The 18567-nt window shown below is 36.6% G+C and overlaps 1 protein-coding gene and 1 pseudogene across 1 annotated transcript; both read right to left on the reverse strand.

Annotated features, from left to right (window-relative positions):
• Positions 1-12614: 12614 nt before the first annotated feature.
• LOC118614710 lies at positions 12615-12733 on the reverse strand (annotated as a pseudogene).
• Positions 12734-15986: 3253 nt separating this feature from the next.
• Positions 15987-18358, reverse strand: LOC107503678 (gamma-crystallin F-like). The gene is made up of 3 exons (XM_016132293.2): positions 18335-18358; positions 18007-18249; positions 15987-16334 (listed from the first exon to the last, which is right to left on the reverse strand). Exons 1-3 carry the CDS (start codon positions 18341-18343, stop codon positions 16062-16064), a joined length of 525 nt encoding a protein of 174 aa, XP_015987779.1. The 5' UTR covers positions 18344-18358; the 3' UTR covers positions 15987-16061.
• Between the last annotated feature and the right edge of the window lie 209 nt (positions 18359-18567).

Raw genomic sequence — 18567 nt, forward strand, 5'->3', positions numbered from 1 at the left:
AAAAAAATTCCAAGAAGTACAAAACATAACCCAAAAGGCAAACAAGTGTGATATTGATCAATATTCTATGTTTTCCCAATGGAATTAAGTTTTAATAAAGTCCAGTATCTTCATAAATTTTGGGTATATCCAACATGACCTCATTTGACACACTCTTGAGGTGCTTACTTCACTTGGCTTTCAAGATAACGCCCTCTCCTAATTGTCCTCCCTCTCTTCCTCCATCCCCTTGTCTGCTCCTTCTCAGTCACTTTTGCTGGCTTCCCTGATCTCCTTGCCTCCAGGCATTGGAGACTCCATGGAAGGAGTCCAGAAAATCTTCTCTTTTATATTTACCCTCACTTTCCTCGTGTCATGACTTTATATATTATCTATATTATCTATGTGCTGAAGACTGTAAAATTCATATTTGCAACTTGAAATTCTTTCCTGAACTCTAGATTCTTAGAGGGAATTGACTGTATTTAATATCTCCACTTAGATGTCTAAAACACAGCTTAAACCTAACATCTCCCAACTCAACAGTCTTTGCCTGTCAGTTAATGACATTATGTTTCTAGTTATGAAGCCTAAAAACCTTGGGTCGTCCTTGATGTTTCTATGTCTGCTTCTCCCTCCATTCAACCCTACAGCAAATCCTATAGCTTTACATTTAAAATATATCCAGAATCCTATATTGTTGCAGTAGACTTCTATCTGATCTCGCCACTTGGACTTTGCAACCTTAATGTCTTTTCTGGAGACAGAACAGAGTAGTAATATTAAAATATTTTGGGCTGTGACAATCCTTAACTCAAAACTCTCCAGTGCCTTCTGTACCATGCAGAATGGAAGCCAACGTCTTCATAGTGGTCCGATTTCCTTTCTGATCTGGCACCACTCATCACTGATTTTTTCACATTAAACAAACAAAAAAAATTAAATTCCACACCTGAAAGTCTCTTTAAAATAAAGGGTTTATTGGGCCATTGCTAACAAAAAAGAAAAAGAAAGAAACAAAGAAGCCTGGTCTTGAGGGCACAGAGCCTAAACCACCAACAGCATGGCTAGTTAAGAAAGACAACATGTTCATTGTCTAAGTTTGCAAGCATTTTTATACATCAGGTAGGGGCAAGGGGCAGGAATGATGTAAGCCATCTGAAAGAATTTACATTAGCTATAGGCAAAGGGGTGGGAGAAAGTGAAGCAGGGCCAGCTCTCAGATAGGCACAGAGTCCTCATGAAGTAATGTCCGCTCCTGTGGACCGGCTATGGGCAGCCGTCCAGAAGTCCCACATGTAAACAAGAAGCAGAGGCTCCTGGAGTTCGATGGTGGCTTGCTATCATAATCTGGAAATGAATGCGAAGTTCCACCAGATATGCTGAAATGTGGTTTGTCAGTGCTGGTCTACAGCTATGAACAGGCTAACTGTTCTGTCTCTTTCTCTCATTCTCTGAACATCTTAAAATTTTTCCCTTGTCACTTGCAACTCTCTTTCTTGCTCACTCCATTCAAACCTCTGGCCTCCTTTCTGTTGTCCTGTTTTTGCCCTACTCCCTTGTTCCTTTGTCTAGAATGCCTCCCCCAGGTCTCCACATGATTTGCTGCCATTCCTATCTTCAGCCTCACTCAACTGCTCCCTTCTCAAGGACACCGTCCCTGGACACCCTTAACTGAAATAGCGAATCTTCCTCCACCCCAAACAAACAAAAACCTTCCTATCCCCTTTTCCTAATTTATTTTACCCTATAGAATTTTTCATAATCTAAGGTACCATATATTTTACTTATTAGTCTTGTTTATTGCCAGTTTCTTCAAGTAGAATATAACGTTCACGTCATAGGGACCACCTAGGGTGGTGCAAGCAAGGCACCTAGGTTACAAAATTGAAGGGGACTCTCACTCTCAGGGTCATACAAGTGCAGGCTTACACTAGGCCCAGCCCTGCTTTCACAAAGGCAGAGATTTTTATCCATTAGTTCACTGATTCATACGAAAAGCCCGCAATAGTACCCGGTACATAGTAAATGTTTAATAAATATTTGCTGGCTGAATGTATCTCAGATACTTGTAGATAATTTCAGAAAACACAATATGTCCCAATTAGTATTTCCTCATCAGTATTGGAGCTTAATAGCAAGTTCGTCTCCAGTGACCTATTTTAATTTTATTTAGTTTTATCACATTAACAAGGTGTAGATGCCTGGTAGAGAATTAAAATATATCTATATAGGCATAGACGTATTTTTACACCTAATCCAGAGATGGAGTTAGTGAGAAATAGTTCCTTACTCCAGAATTCATGTTTAAAATCATCTCCTAATTCAGGAGGCAGTACAATGCACACTTGTACCGTACACATGTATAACTATATGAATATTTGCCTTACTATATAAAGTAAACCTAAAGCTCTTTTTGACTTTGAATAATTAAATACTGAAAGGAGAGAAAATTTGTCAATTAATTAAACTATTCAATAAATTTTGGGCATTTGCTGTGTACCGGACACTGTTCTAGACACTGTAGAATCACCAGTAATCAAGACAGGCAAAATTCAAGGTGTTTACATTCTGTTGAGATAAATAATATTTGAAGTAAAATGAAAAATATAATTTTAGTGTAGTGAAAAAAATACAGGGATATGATGTGACCAGAGAAGTAGACAATGTTCTTGGAGAGACATCTATACTACAGAAAATGTGGATTTAAAGGGGAAACTACGCTGACATTTTTCGATGCATAGTTTCATTCTACCTAGATATCTGGCTGAGGAAGACATTAGCAGGATACATCATCCATCAGTGGATACTCAGGTTGTTTCCATATATTGGCGATTGTAAATAATGCTGCAATAAATATTGGGGTGCATATATCTTTTCAAATTAGTGTTTTCATTTTCTTTACATAAATATCCAGAAGTAAAATTGCTGGATCATATGGTAGTTTTATTTTTAATTTTTTCAAGAACCTCTATATTGTTTCCCATAGTGGTTGAACCAATTTTCATTCCCACCAACAGTGCACAAGGGGCCTCTTTTCTCCACATCCAAAATTCAAATATATTTTTAAACCATTTTACCAAAATAGAATGGGAAAAAAAATGGTTTCAGGTAAAAGACTTATTTCCAGACATCTATTCTATTTTTAGGATAAAGAGACTTGTTTGAAAAAAGTTCTAATGACTTAAAAATGATTACTCTTAATTGAGATATTTGAAACTTTTTCTTTGGCTCTTTTCTATTTTGTTTGCTGTTAATTATACAATTTTAGTTAACATATATATGCAAAAAAAAACCCCAAAAATATAAACAATTCAAAAACTATACTTTTATTTTTTGAAAAAGTTGAGGAAATAACTAACATTTTTTTTAAGACATAGATTATCTCTAACAAAATGAATACAATCATTACCTCTCAGTGGTAGAATTTTGCAATTTTAATTTCTTATTTACACTTTTCTTTATTTTCTCCAATTTCTATAACAAACACATGATATTTGAAATTAAAATATATATAAAAATAAAAAGTGTTGCTTTCCTGCACACACACACACACACACACACACACATACACATAAGTACTAGTTCAGGTATCAAAAATCCCTGGATTGTAGGTATGCACAAAAAAGAATAGTGTAAAAAAAGTATTTCATATAAGATTCAAACCACAGCATCAGAGTTTTTGTTTACTTTGTTTAGATTTGATCTGTTGTGCTTATATCTTCAATTTATTTGTAATATTTTTATTGAAGCTTGATTAAAGGGAGAAAATGGGCAAACTATAAGAAGTAAAATGACTCAGGAGATAGAAAGAGAGCAAAGAGTGAAAAGGACATATTAGAAGATAGGGAAAAAATGTAGATGAATCACGGTACTTACTCATCCATTTCTCTTGCTTTGTATCAATGTTTGGTAAAGTGAATGACAAACAGTTGTTATGAGTTAAGTATTTTATTTAGAAACTTATTGATCCATAAATGAACCACCATTAGACATTCTGTTTAAGTTGAGATACCGGGGATGATAAATATAGTCAATCGCCCAATATCTTGCTATCCATATGGTTCCATGAAAAACATAGATTCTAACAAAACTGACTGTGATGAACTATCACAATTCAAGTCTTCATTTCAGCAAGTATTAACATATATTCGTTGATTAAATTATCATTTCCTGTTCAGTGGACAATGGAATCATCAATGAACAAAACAAAGCCTTCTGTCTCTATGAAGCTTAATCTTAGTGGATGAAAACAGGCTACAATAAATAAATAATTTAGAATATGTTAGAAGGAGGCAATTTCTGCAAGTTAAAACAAAAGAAAAGTAGAATACCTGCGGCTAGTCATGGTGGAGCAGAAGGTGAAATGCAGATTGCAGTATGAAATGTGATGGCCAGAAAGTGATATTTGAACAGACTTAAAGATAATGAAGGTGCTAGTCAAGAAGATATGTAGAGAAGAGAGTAAAACTAGAGAAAACCTTTAAAGTTAGAGGATGTTGGTTTGCTTAATCCGTTTCAGAGTAAAATAACAGTAAAATAGACAAGGAAGCTGACGAAATAATAGAGTCAGATCATGCAGCAACTTTTATACTATAATAAGGACTTTAGCTTTGACTTTGAATGGAAATACTTTGCCAGAGTCTTAGTAGAAAAATAACATAATGTGACATAAAAGGATCATACTGGCTCTGTGGAAAATTGATTGCAGAAGAAAAGGGGTAGAACCTGAGATTCTTATTATGAACTATTGTACTAATTCAGAGAAGAGATGATGGTGGGCTCAGTCCAGTGTGTAAGTAATGGAACTAATGCGAAGTGATAAAGTTATAGAGAAAAGTTAAAGAAGAGACCAATAGGTGGGTTACATATAGAATAGTAAAAGGAGAGTCAAATATAATCAGAGAGGTTTTTTTTTTCTTTTCTTAATTTTGAGTAGCTGGAAAGATATAAATTTAAAACCAGGTTTTAAAGGAGAAAGCGGCATGATTTGGCTGCTTAAAGGATGAAGGATATTTTAGGTAGTCATAACAAGTAAAATAGCTCAAAACATTGATTAGAGCATCTAGGTGAGGCTTAAATGGGTACAGGAGTTTTTTACAGGAGCAGTTTGTCACTGCATGTTTCCTCACACTATACCTGTTTTTAAATTTATTTATATTCTACATCCAGAAATTGAAGTGAAACTGAAAATATCAAGAAAGCACACCCACTATGAAAGCAAGAAAGACAAGAATCAAATTCTAAAATAGAGAAGTCAATAATGGAGGTATATGACCAAATTTCCTGCCACAAAATACTTTGTTCAAAATTGGTGCTGTAAGAAACTTTGCTGTGTGCCATAACATGCTATATTTCCTTCTCCAACTCAATTATTGGCCCTTTTTTTTGTTTTGTCTGCTTACTAATATACATTTACATTTAGCCAAATTCTACTTCCTTACCACATGTTGAAGATTTGGGGTTGGAAAGAGGATGTATATAGGCTCCTTTTAATTTCGATCACTAGAGGCCAGCAATGTTTACCTGGACATTGTTAATTAGCCAAATCGTGAAGACAGTGCACAAAAAAGGCACAGCCAATTGTAGTAACACATAAATAAATATAATTAGAAGTTTAGCATTTTTTCTGAAACTTCACTGTCTGCCCTTTCTATTAGTTTTCTCTCTCTGCTTCCTCCTGTCATCATTCACAACATGCGAGGTAAAGCAACATTTTATTTCCCCTATGTTGATTTTATTAAAAAACCAGACCATAGTTCAAAACTAGACGTGGTTTCTAGACATAATTCCTGATCCCTGGAAATGTAATTCGTTTTGTGGAGAGACCTGAGGAAGGCAAAGATGTAGGTCTGTGAAAGTGAGATATTTAGGTGCCGACAGTATAAAAGCAGGGAAATAAAAACTCACTGCTCACAAGAACAAAGACCAGCACCTTCAACAATCACGTTTTTGAGTTCCTCTTTTATAAAAGGAACTTGTCTAGATACCAGACACCAAAAATCTAAACACATAGCTCAGAGCCTTCAAAGAAGGAAGAATAAGATAACAGAAATGTTAACGGAAAATGGAAAAGTAAGAAAAATAAAAACAAACAAACAAAAAGGAAGCCCAAACAGTGGAAGACTTTAGGAAAGTATTTGTCCTTTCTTTATCCCTTTCGACCAGCGAGCACTCCATTTCCTCTGCAGAACAGAGATGATATTAAAGAATTCCTTTGATTTGAGCTATTAAAAATGACAGAGCTGATTGAAATAAGAGTTTAAACAAGTTACCAAAAAAGACCTTCAGCTCCTACTCTGTTTTAGAGCACTCTGTTCTGTCTGTTCTCTTATTTACAACCAGTATTTTTTTTTAATCCCAATTACATCCTGAGCACCAAATATACTTTTTAAATCAATAAGTGAGAGGTCAGGAAAAAAATTGACTGTCAACCAACAGATTCTGTCTTTTCCCTAAGAAATCACTCTTGCAGAGGAAGAACAAAAAAAAGAGGCCCTTTTTAAAATTACAATTGAAAGTGAGAAATGACTTTATTTAACTTTGTCTTGAATGAATTCTGACTTATTGGTACTGCATTTTATAAAGGTCCAGGGTCAATATCCATACTTTTTATTTTAATAGCATACCCCCATGACTCTATTTTCTTGCTTTTAAATGCAATTTTAGATTCTGGGCTTGAGTATTTGGAGTCGGCAACTTGAAGGGTTGTGTTGCTAAGAGACCAACTCTGAGGTTGAAAATCAGAAAACCAGACTTCTGTTTGCACATCTGTCACTGATTTTTGTAGGACTTAGTAGAAACCACTTATACGTTCTGCACATCCATTTGTTCAGAAAAATTATCTTTTTATCAACTTTGCCGCCAAAGGATCAAATATAAAATCCTATTGTAGAGCAATAAATTAAAGAAAGTTATTAGTAAGATAAGAAAAAAACTTGGTTTTAAAATTCCAAGATTATTTTACCTATGACATTGTGAGCCATATTCTCTGAAGCTTTTCTCTGTTTTTGTTTGACAGCTTTATTAACGTATAATTCTCATACCACCACTCAATCATTCACTGTGTCTTTAGGCAACCACCAATTTACTTTTCGTCTTTATAAATTTGTCTATTCTGAAAATTTCCTATTAATGGCATTATACAATGTATGACCCTTGGGACTACTTCTTTTGCTTAGCATAATATTTTCAAGGTCCATCCATGTGTACCATGTACTTCATTTCTTCTTATTATCAAATAAGATTTCATTGTATGAAAATATCATATCTCATCTACCCGTAATCAGTTGATGAATAATTGGGTTGTTTCAATTTGGGGCTATTATGAATAACACTGCTATGAACATTTGCAGTTTTTTTATGTAGACTTTATCTTCATTTCTCTTGGGTAAATACCTAATATTTGAATTTCTGGTAATGTAGTAAATTTAACTATTTGAGGAACTGCCAGACTGTTTTCCAAAGCAGCTGTGCCATTTACATTCCTACCAGCAGTGTCTGAGGGCTCCAATTCAGCTACGTCCTCTCCAACACTTGTTATTTCTGTCTTTTTAAATTATAGCCATCCTAATAGTGTAAAGTGATATCGTATGGGGAATTTGGTTTGCATTTCTCCTATGGCTGATAATGTTTAACATCCTTTCTTATCCTTATTGGCCATTTGCATATCTTCTTTGGAGAAATATCTATTTAGATCCTTTAGCCCATTTTTAATTCAGTTGTTATTTTATTACTGAGTTGTAATAGCTACTCTGTGTTTTTTCCAAGTTACCAAGTTCTGTAACTTCTGGAACAGTTGATTTTACTTGGTGAAGGGAAGCATCCACTTGCCACAGCAAGCCACCTTCTCCTGGCCGTGCATTTTCTAGTACAAAGTCCCTCCATTTGTAAACAAGAGTCTCTATGGTAAATTTAAACTGAGGTTTCAGTCTAAGGAAAAATTTACTTTGATAGAGTAATGAACTCACTTTATATTGTCAGAAAGAAAAGCTATGCAGCCCATTATGTTTCCTTTATTTGCAGCAGATGACAGAGAGCTTGGAGACAATGACTTTACTGCCTCGAAGTGTTATAGATTTACTCAACTATTGTGCATTTTGTTTGCTTCAAATGGAATATGGTTTGTGTTAGATTTAAATGCTTCTTCTCTCTTATATTTTAATCTTTAAATAATCTTAATTCCTTTCAGAAACAGGCATTACAAATATTTTCATTCTTTTTATGGCATAGAAAATGAGCAGTACCCCCCAGAATAAAGTCTAAAGCTACCCGTGGTGTATTAAATCATAAAAGTCCAATTGTCTTCACTACCAACAAAAAAGACAGAGTCTTTCTGAAAGCGAGAAGGCAAAGAATAGAAGGAGCTTTTGAATTAGTGAAAGTGAGATACAGTAAATTCTATTATTTACTGTGACCTGGGGCTGCATCTCTCCCCATTCCCTGGGAGAGCCTTTGTTTTGTGGAGATATCCATTCTTTTCCTATTCCATAGGGTAAGGCCGAGGCAATACTTCAGATTAGACACATGTTTTTTTCATATCAACACAAACCTCCCTTTTTAACAATTGTATATTTAACACTATCTCTTTCAGTTCTCACTTCTCACTAAGTTATTTTTGGTAAAATATTCCTTTAGCAGGTTATTCTCTAACTCTCCCACCCGGGAATATTTGCATTTTCACAGAATATTCTTAAATAGGAAAAAGCTTTCATAAACAAAGAAATGCATTTCTCATAGCAAATTGTATTCTTCTAGGAAATAATACACATAAAAACTTGCCTGTATAATGTGCAAAAACTTGTCTGAGTAAAATATGGTAATTCAGGAGAACCACTATAGAAATAATCAGATTTCAAAAAAATACCCACTTGGTTTTAATTTTGGACTTGGACCTCGAAGGGGCAAGACTATGATGCATCATTCATGAAGGAAGAAAAAATGAAAATGCAAACAGGAGTTAAATAATTTAAATTAAATATATGTGCATTATGATCTGTAAAGTTAATAACAATATTATCATTTGAATTATTATTATTTTACTGTAAGTATCATCATATCATCTGATCCTATATCAAAATCACATTCTCACAATTGACCACCTTTTCCTTTTTGAACATTATGATAAAATGAAGACAAATGAATCAGATGAAAGGAGGGACAGACCCTCAATCACTTGTACCTCTCCATTATCCTCCATTCTCTCACTTCTTTCCCTTGATCCTGATGACTCCTGAGAAGAAATATTGGGACAGAATTTGAAAATTGATCATATTCAGTGGATTTCTTTTAGAATACCAAAAATCCCTTAATAAAACCCCCATTTTCTCTGCATTCAGTCAACATTGGTGCCCAGAGAAAGACCATTTTCTTTTACTGGATAAGCATTCTTTTGTCCAGTTTATTTCCTGGTCCCTTAGAGGGAAGTTTTCATTTCATGCTCGCGTTTGTTTCATGTCACAGTGCTTTGACAGGCGATACTAGCATCTGCACTAAAAGAGACAAAACAACTTAGAAGTTTGCTTCTCATATAGAAGCAGATTTCAGTTCCAATGCTCACTCTCCTCTTCCTGGGTCTTTTCTTTTCTCTATTGATAGCTTCCTTTCTGGCAAAGGAAGACAGGACCAGAATAAGTGAAACTTTATAATGGATGATAAACCCTGATTGTACTATGAGGCTACTTTAGGCTGAAATAATTTACTAATGGAGTTAAAATAAGAAGGCATTGAGTATAATCTTATCCATATGTAATGGAGATGTATTGGAATTCAGAGAACCAAGACTTTCTCTTCTAAGTTATTTTTCTAATATTTATCATTTAGTGATGGAAACTCATTTGATAAAACAAATCCATCAGTGAAAAGATTAGTTGATATATTTTGTAAGTCAAACACAGTCAGATATTAATCTCAAATAGAGTTCCTTTAAATTAAGGGAAGAAAGAAAATCAAACTAGCATTTATTACATGTCTATGTGAAATTATTTTACTTTTATCAATATCCTCATTTTACTGATAAGGAAATGGGAGATTCTGAAATTCATGATTTTCCTAATGCCTCCAACACAGCAAAGTGTTCCACAATGAATCACCGAGTAAAGCAATCAATGTCAGTGAGGAAAGGAAATGACAGCATAGTTATTAAACACCCAGTCTGTACCCGGCATTGTGCAAGGCAAATATATACAGTGTCTCACCGTCCCCATTTTACAAAGAAATTAAGACTTTGAAAGGGTTATTAGTGTGCCCCAAGCTGCACATCCGTATATGGAAGAGCAAAGGGCCAAAATCAGGTGTTTCTGACTCCCAAGACCATTCTCACTTCACCATACCATGCAACAACTTGGGCTAAAGCACACCAGAATAGCATACCGGTGTTGTATTGGAGCTGAGTTGTTAGGAATTGGGAATACCATTCAAAAATACAAAGTATATAGGCACAATTAAAGACAATGACATGGGAAAAGCATTGGTTGGGTGTTTTTTAATATAAATTGAGGAACATATGATGTCCTTCTCTTTTTCACTAATGAGTGTTCAGAGGCAGTGTGCATGTAGCCTGAGAGTTTCTGAGAAAGTAACTTAGAAAATGCTCCACTGCCTTCATTATTTTTCACAGAGTAGATATATAAATTACAAAGTTGTAATTTCTTGCACTCAAATCTACTCTCCTTCTGTATTTTCCTTTCCTGCCTCTCCAATCTGATATTGTAATTGATTTGGCTAACAACTGACATAAACTTGTGAGTGAAAATAACCAGTATCAAAGTATCACAAATAGTCCTCTTGTGTGAAATGAACACAACTTGTAAAGTTAGGTTATTATCAATGTGTATTTGTTATGAATCAAATATTTCATTTTTTTCTCTTTCCATTCAAGTAATAAGTACAACATTCAGCTCCTCTACTGGCTAGGGCAAAGGATTTTTCATGAAATTAATTAGTACATAGGACTCTTACTAAAGTAACACTTTGTCTCTCAAGTGCTATAAACAATTTATCACCTTCTTTATCAAAATTCTAGTTTCCTTGACTGTGGAGACTTTAGTAGGTCAGCCTGACAGCATCTTTCTCAATAGCTACAAAAGTGGCAGGGTAAAAATAATTGCATGTCAGAACATAGATCCTGGAAACTTTGCATTGGTCCCACCTTGTTAAAAAGGGTACTTGAACTGTGTTTTCAAAACCAAAATCTGATTTTAAAAAGTTTCCATTTTTGTTATGTCTTTTTCTTTGCCTTTGGTCTATTAGCATTTTGCTCACAAAAACAGCATGCAATATTCAGGTTTTCTTCTAGGCAAGTTCATAAATAGTTCATGGATTTCCCAAATTCCCTAGGTTTTATTCTTCAAATTCCATAAGAAAGCTACTCTCATCCAGTTGATTGACAAATATTTTCAAATGTTTCTACAAAATCTCAGGGCTTGCATCTTGAGGGAAAAAAATCTCTCACTTTGAATTCTTCTATAACTGAAATACAGGATTTTACTGTTTTTCCATATTTGGAAAGAGAATTTATTCCTTGATTTTAGCAAAAGCCTACGGATGTGTCAGGAGCATTGATAGGTCAGGACATGTCAGGGGTCCCTCTAGTTTAATTATCTTCCCTCCCAGACCATATATACATCCTTTAAATTTCAGGGACTATCAAATGAGACCCCATCTCATTAGATTTTTTGTTCAATAGTTGAGAGAGAAGAGTGAATAAAAACGGTGGGGGGAAAACTCCTGTGTGTTGAGACCTGGTGTCTTCTTGTTAAATATTTGCAATTTGAACCTTACGCACAATACCTTCTACAACCGTGTTAAAAAAAAAAAAAAAAAAAGATCGTACAGCCTTGTATTCAGCCATCATTCCTCTTGACATTTTATCATTAGTAGTTCAAGTTCAGGACACTCAACTATTCTTTCTCACTTTCTACTGCACTTAATCATTTTTATCTTTTTAGCAGTTTTCTGTCCTTTTTCTCATCATTACAATTCTTATAAAATGTGGTTATTCTCCTAAGTGATCTTGCTCAAAAATGATTAAGGTACTGATTTGGCCAGAGTAGTTAAAGAGTCAAAGATTAAAATTTTAACAAGTTATTTTTTATGCTTTTTATAAAATTTATAACAATGTCAACAATGTCAACAGTGCTTGAAAGTTAAGGGAGAAATCAAAAATCTTTTTTTAAGAGTTTTATTGTTTCTCTTCAGTTTATTTGCTTTGCATTTTTGCAAAAACAATATCTACTTTAAGAGAAGAATAAGAAAATATAGACAAGTAAACTAAAAAAATAAGAAACAAATACTTTCATCTGTACAGAAATAAATACTATTAATATCATATAGCATATATCTATCAGATTTTTTCTATATACACATATATACATATATAATTTCAGATCAATTTCTATACACATTTGTGTGCACACATATAATTTTAGTGTATCAAATCCAATTTTAAGAATCTATCTTTGACTATTGAGTCCATCTCACCACATATATTTAAATGGCTTCATGATCTTCAATTTTTGGACATATAGTTATTTATTTGTTTGTTTGTTTGTTTGTTTGGCAAGGCAACCCTTGGTTGACCTCACCGATTGCAAAGACCTTGTCAGTTTACAACCTCTTATTTTTTTTTATTTTTATGCCTACAGTTCCTGATCTTCCTAGATGGTCTCCCATCCAAGTACTAACCAGGCCCGACCCTGCTTGGCTTCTGAAATCAGATGGGATCAGGCTTGTTCAGGGTAGCATGGCCTTAGACTCTGGTTGTTATTTAAACAATACTGTTTTTATTGTCTTCACATTACTTAAAATATTTCTTATTACAAATAATATAGAGCAGTCAAGATCAAATGAAAATGGATTTGAAATTTAAAAAATTATGAACTTACAAAATTGTTTAAAAGCATAAAAGTTTGGAACATAATCCTTGGTTTAACAAATTTCCAAACTGTTGAACAAAATGACAACTGGAGATATTGATTTTCAACGGATTTCTTTTATTTTTTAAAAACAATTTGGTTTTCATTGGTTTCTTAAGAATTTCCCTAGTCTGTGATCCCTCATCTCTCCCACACTCACCTTAGATATACCAGACACTTCTATGGGTTGAACCATTATCTCCACGAAGAAGTTACCCAAGTTTACAGCACTGAATATATTCATCAAGGGTCTTTCAAGATCACTCTTCTCAGATAATCAACAACTCACCTTGATCTTGAGATTCACACATTTTATGTTCACTACGGAACAAGAGCTTGGTGTGAACATGTGGCACGAACCAATTGTCTTCTTTGCTTCATGTGTATCTTACAAAAGCAAAAAAAAAGTGAATGCAGGAAATGCAAACCCTATTTTCAGTAATACTAGGAGAGAAAATATGGGAATGTAAAACTATATGTTAGGGGTGCCTGGAGTGTAGACTCTAGGTAGGAACTGCAGAGAGGGGTACAGCAGATGCTAGGAGGGCAGAAGAGCAGAAAAGTGGCCCTAGGGGCCAGATCTTTGGAAAGTCCAGCACAAATCTATTGCCTTTTAGTCATGAACTCAACCAGAAGTGATGATTCTAGATCTTTGCATAAAAACAAGAGCTTCAGGAGAAGGACGAGATAGAGATTAAACAGAAGGCATGCCGGGAAAAGACATCTGACGTGTCTTCTCCTACCCTCTTGTGAGGATGTACGTTGCATGCTGAACAAGGCCAAGTAGCGATAGCAGTCCATCTTCTGGCTGGTGAGTGGTCACTTCCTTCTGTCTTACCTCTAGCTCTTAATAAATGGCAAACTTTACTTTTAACTTAGAGAATATGGTCATATTTGGTTCCTCATCACTGTATACCAGCAACTTCTTACATTCTCACGAACTTCTTGGACACCCAAGGCATTTAGGTTTACTCCTCTAGCCTTACTTAGGTCAAGGTACTGTCTCTAGAAAGAATTTTTTTTATACATATAACAGTTTTATCCCAAATCTTGAGAAACCATTGATTCACATATTTGTTTTCAGTTTGTGGGTATACCGATTCGACATCACTGGGTCTGCTTTAAAGTAGGCACAGTCTGCTAGATCCTTCAGAAGGTACAAATATGTTTGAGATACTATCCCTAGCTCCAGAAGTTTAGAGCCTCATAGGAGAAGCAAACATGTCGGCTTCTAGACTAAAAATGCTGTAATTGAAGGCCATCACTGATTAGGGAGAGGGAGAGTGGGGGAAATTATCTGAGGAAAGAAGAGACTTGTGCTTGTAGAACGTGCCTCATTCACATTTATTGTCAGAACCTCAATTCAGCATAGTTAATGGAACAACCACATGATGACGAGGCTGGGATCTACTCCCCCACTTCCTCAGTGAAAATTATAACTTAATTGAGTATCTCTGCCATCTCTTAATTTTCAGGGTTTTATCTAACTTAATTTTCAGCCTGAGCTGTATCTGCATACAAATGACAACTCATCTTTTTAGCCTGGGCGTCTGCTCAATAGAAATATAATGAGAGGCTTTAATGTAATCTTAAGTTTTCTAGTAGCTGCATTAAAACCATTCAAAAAAACAGGTAAAATGAACATTAATAGATTTTATTTAACTTAATATATCGAAAATATGGTCATTGTAACATCAAGTTAATATGAAAAATATTGAAATATTTTCTATTTTACTTTTTATATTTGAAATCTGGTGTAAATTTCACACCTATGACACATCTTCTTTTGGAATAGCCTTGTTCCGAGTGTTCAACAGCAGCATGTGAAAGTGACTACTGTGTTAGACAGCATGGATTGCCATGTCTTTGGAACATCTTCACATATCTTGGAGCATGCATGTGAGTTAGGAAAGTACAATGTCAGGCTTAAGTTATCTGATCCCTTTTTCCATTAACATTTAGGGTTTGAGAATGACATATTTCTTACTGGATATATATTTCAAGTTGAAAATCATTTGCAATGGTTCTTTCATAATCATAGCCATTCAGTTCACCAAGAACTTATTTCAACAAGAGGTTACCATTTTCATAATTAAGGCAAACTCTTAAACTGGCAAGCAATTAATTTTTTTCTCAATTACATGTAAACATCTGAAATGGAGAATTCTGTTTTCATTTAAAGAAAATCCCGAAGTGTAATAGAATACCTACTGAGATTTTATTGTATGAACTTCATCTTTCTGAAAAGAAATTTCGAATTCGGTTAAATTGGTTCCCATGTTTCTTTTTTACTTTCTTAGTACTATGATTATTATCTAATAATAAAGACTGATCCAAGTTTGGGGACGAAATCAGCCTAGCCAATTTAGGTTTTCAAACTTCGTATGATTGCATCTTATTTTCCTAATTATGTATATTCTGCCTTTACTTGTCACTCTGTTCATTTTCATCAGCGCATACTAGCTGAGTGCTCTGTACCTCCTCTAAGCAGGAAAATGTTAGGAAGAGCCTTTTATGTTTTTCATTAACATGGCACTCAGTTCTTATGTTAGTGGTAAGGGTACATAAATATTAATAAATCTACTCAGCCAGTCACATATTTTTAGACCTAAGATGTGTCTGAAGCAGTTATCTTAAAAAACCTATCTCTGTCTAGCTCATTTCCCTTGGATGCAATTTTACTTAGCCTTTCCACTTAATGCAATCTCCAAAAGGGAATTCTTCTAAGAAAAAAGTACTAAGAAGGTGACAAGATATTTCACTAGCAAACGTACAGAACAGTTTCCTAGAAACTACCATATGCAAAGCTAAAATATGATTTAAAAAGAATGGCTCATTTAATCCACACCACAACCTTATGAGATGAAGAGTGTTGCCACCCCACTTTTTACAAATCAGGAAACTGAGGCACAGAAGTGCTAAGTAACCTGTCCCATCATGTATAGCTAGGAAGTGGATGTGGACCCACGCATTCCGGGTCCAGAGGCCGTGCTACCCCATATCACGCTTTCCACTGACAGGTGTAAGAAAGGCCACGTTAGGCCCAGCTTTGTTTTTGCCGAGCCCTTCCAAGGAGCCAGAAAGGAAAACAGGACCACGTGACTGCATGAAACACACAGGAAATATTTTATTAGCTTCCAAACGGAGAGAGGGTAGAGTAAAAATATTTCAGTAGAAATCCATGGCTCTCCTCAAAGAGCCCACTCTGGCACTTGTGGCCCCCCAGTCGTGGTAGCGCCTGTAGTCCCCCGGCCTCAGCAGGTACTGCCGCCCGCGGTAGTGGGGCATCTCGTACAGGACCCAGTAGCCCTCCAGCACGCTGAAGGAGTGGATCTCACTGAAGTGGAAGCGGTCGTACACCGAAGAGCAGTCCTCCGTGAACTCCACCATCTGGCCCCTGTAATCTTCCCTCTCGTAGAGTCTGATTCTGTGGGAGCTGCTCTGTGGATTCGGCAATCAGCAGACGAGGGAAAGTCAGGAAACCTAGCCTTTACCAACCAACCGCACTTGGCCCTGGGGGGATGGGCATTTCTTTGTCTTTACTATATCAAAGGCGACAACTTAAAAAGAGAGCCAACACTAAGGCCGCTGTGTACATTTGGGAAGGTCGAACGCTGCGAAACTGAAGAGGGCGCCATTCACATAGGTCAAGATATTAATGGTTCTACTTAGAGTGTTCTAAAGCCTAAAGCCACACTAACCACGCATGCTGGCTTTATTTAGTACCATTCTTAAGCAGCAATTTTTATATATTTTTTGCTCTCTACTTCATAGGCTTATGGTAGACTGAGATGCTCCTTGGATGACATAAAAATAACTAAATATTTAAATAAAAAAGAAAGGATCCTTGGAGAAAAGGTATTATTTTGAATCTTAACGTTAGGAGAAGCTAAGGAAAAAGTCGACTTGCTTTCCTCCCAAGTGAAGACACTAGTTGGTGGCAATTCAGGAGGAGAGTCCAAACCAGGTAATCCCTAATCCCTTCGTTTCTGGTTTAAGCCCTGGTACTCTAAAATATTGAGAAGTAAGAGCCATCATAGAGATTAGGTTCAGTTCTCAGCTCAAATATATGTTCCTGCAAATTTGCTTTAGGTAATAAACAAAAATGGAAGTTTGAGATTGTGAAGGAGGTCTGTACAGAATCAAAAAAGTATAAAACCTTTAGAAAAATAGAAAGTTTGTTTATCTTAAGCAGATCCTGCCATCGTTTTACCAATATTTGTTATTTTATCTTCTTTCCCAACAGGTGTCTATTGTCTCAACATCTTCCTTCTTCCACCATTAAATACTCTTTAAGAAAGGCTCTCTTTGGCAATTAATTCTGTGGTATTAAAAGATTGTTGATCATGTATCTTCCATGGTTTGTAAAGGACACAAATATATTTTCTAATTTTATCATGGTAGCCCAACACACGCCGAGCACCATTTTAAGCCTTTTCTCCTTTTATAAGAAACTAATGACAGAGCTTGTAGTCTCTAACTAGAAGAGTCAGAACTGGAAAGTGGAAGCCCAGATTTTCAGGCTCCTAATGCCAGTCTGGGTCCTTTACCCTAGGACACTGTCATGGTCAAATCAGAGAATCACTAATTGTGGCCAGGGGGAGGGGGTGGTATTTGGGTAAGAGCGGGCTTTGCAGGAGCTATTGGAATCACATTGTTGGTTTCGCGTTTTGCCTAATCTAAAGGCAGGACTCGAGAGACCTTTGCTGCTCATAATATATTGGGGAGAGGGCAGCTTGCCACGTGCTTCTAGGTAAGCGCCTTTCATCCTCATCACAACTCTAGGAATTAGCTGCTCTTATTAGCCCCACTTTACAGAGGAGAGAGAAATGGTTTGGAGTAACTAGCCTAAGACCACCTGACAGTAAGGAGTTAATCTGTTACTTATTCATCACCTGTAACACAGATACTCTGAACTAATAAAACCTCCCATTAGAGGTGAGTTTACTTTCAACGAAGTAAAATAACATTTCCGATTGGAAGCCTTGCATAAATAAAGGAAAAGAGATTTTAGTTAGAACCAGAAAAAGGCTACCGTCCCAAATGGTGAATACTACGTCTGGAGCACTGGGGTGACCGGAGGGCTCAGAAGGAGCAGAGGGCCTGGACTCACGTGGGGGATGAGGCGGCAGGAGCGGACCGAGTCGCTGAGGCCCATCCACTGCTGGTAGTCGGGGTAGTCGCCGCGCCGCAGGAAGTACTGGCAGCCCGAGTAGTTGGGCTGCTCGTACAGCATCCAGCAGCCGCTGTCCACGCGCACCGAGTTGCAGCGGCTGAAGTAGGGCTGCAGGTTGGAGTGGTCGCTGCTGCACTCGTAGTGGCGGCCCTGGAAGCCGCGGTCCTCGTAGAAGGTGATCTGCAAGGGAGGCAAGGAGACGCTCAGAGGCCCGGCCCCCGCCCCCGGCGGCCCGGGCCCCTCCCGGCCTGGGCGCGGGGCTCACCTTCCCCATGGCTGGTCGACACGGATGAAGCGAGTTCAGTGGATGCGCCCGCAGGGCGGCGGGTCTATATAGCAGGCCGGCTGCTGCGTTGGCAGGAACAACACAAAAGGGGCCCGCGGGGTGAGGGGATGTCCTCTCTTTTCTATATAATGACTGCGGGGGTGGGGTGGGGGACTTATTGTATGTTTCCTCGTAAACTCGCCAGAGCTTTCGAACTGATGACCCGGGTTAAA

Source organism: Rousettus aegyptiacus, unplaced genomic scaffold, assembly GCF_014176215.1.
Source record: "Rousettus aegyptiacus isolate mRouAeg1 unplaced genomic scaffold, mRouAeg1.p scaffold_m13_p_2, whole genome shotgun sequence".
In the NCBI taxonomy this organism is placed as follows: Eukaryota; Metazoa; Chordata; class Mammalia; order Chiroptera; family Pteropodidae; genus Rousettus; species Rousettus aegyptiacus.

What these genes read in the sequence shown, in the direction of transcription:
- LOC107503678 (XM_016132293.2), bottom strand. An exon ending in CCTGCCGCCTCATCCCCCAC is followed by an intron (nt 16,335 to 18,006) that starts GTGAGTCCAGGC and finishes CCGAATCCACAG; the next exon opens with AGCAGCTCCCACAGAATCAG.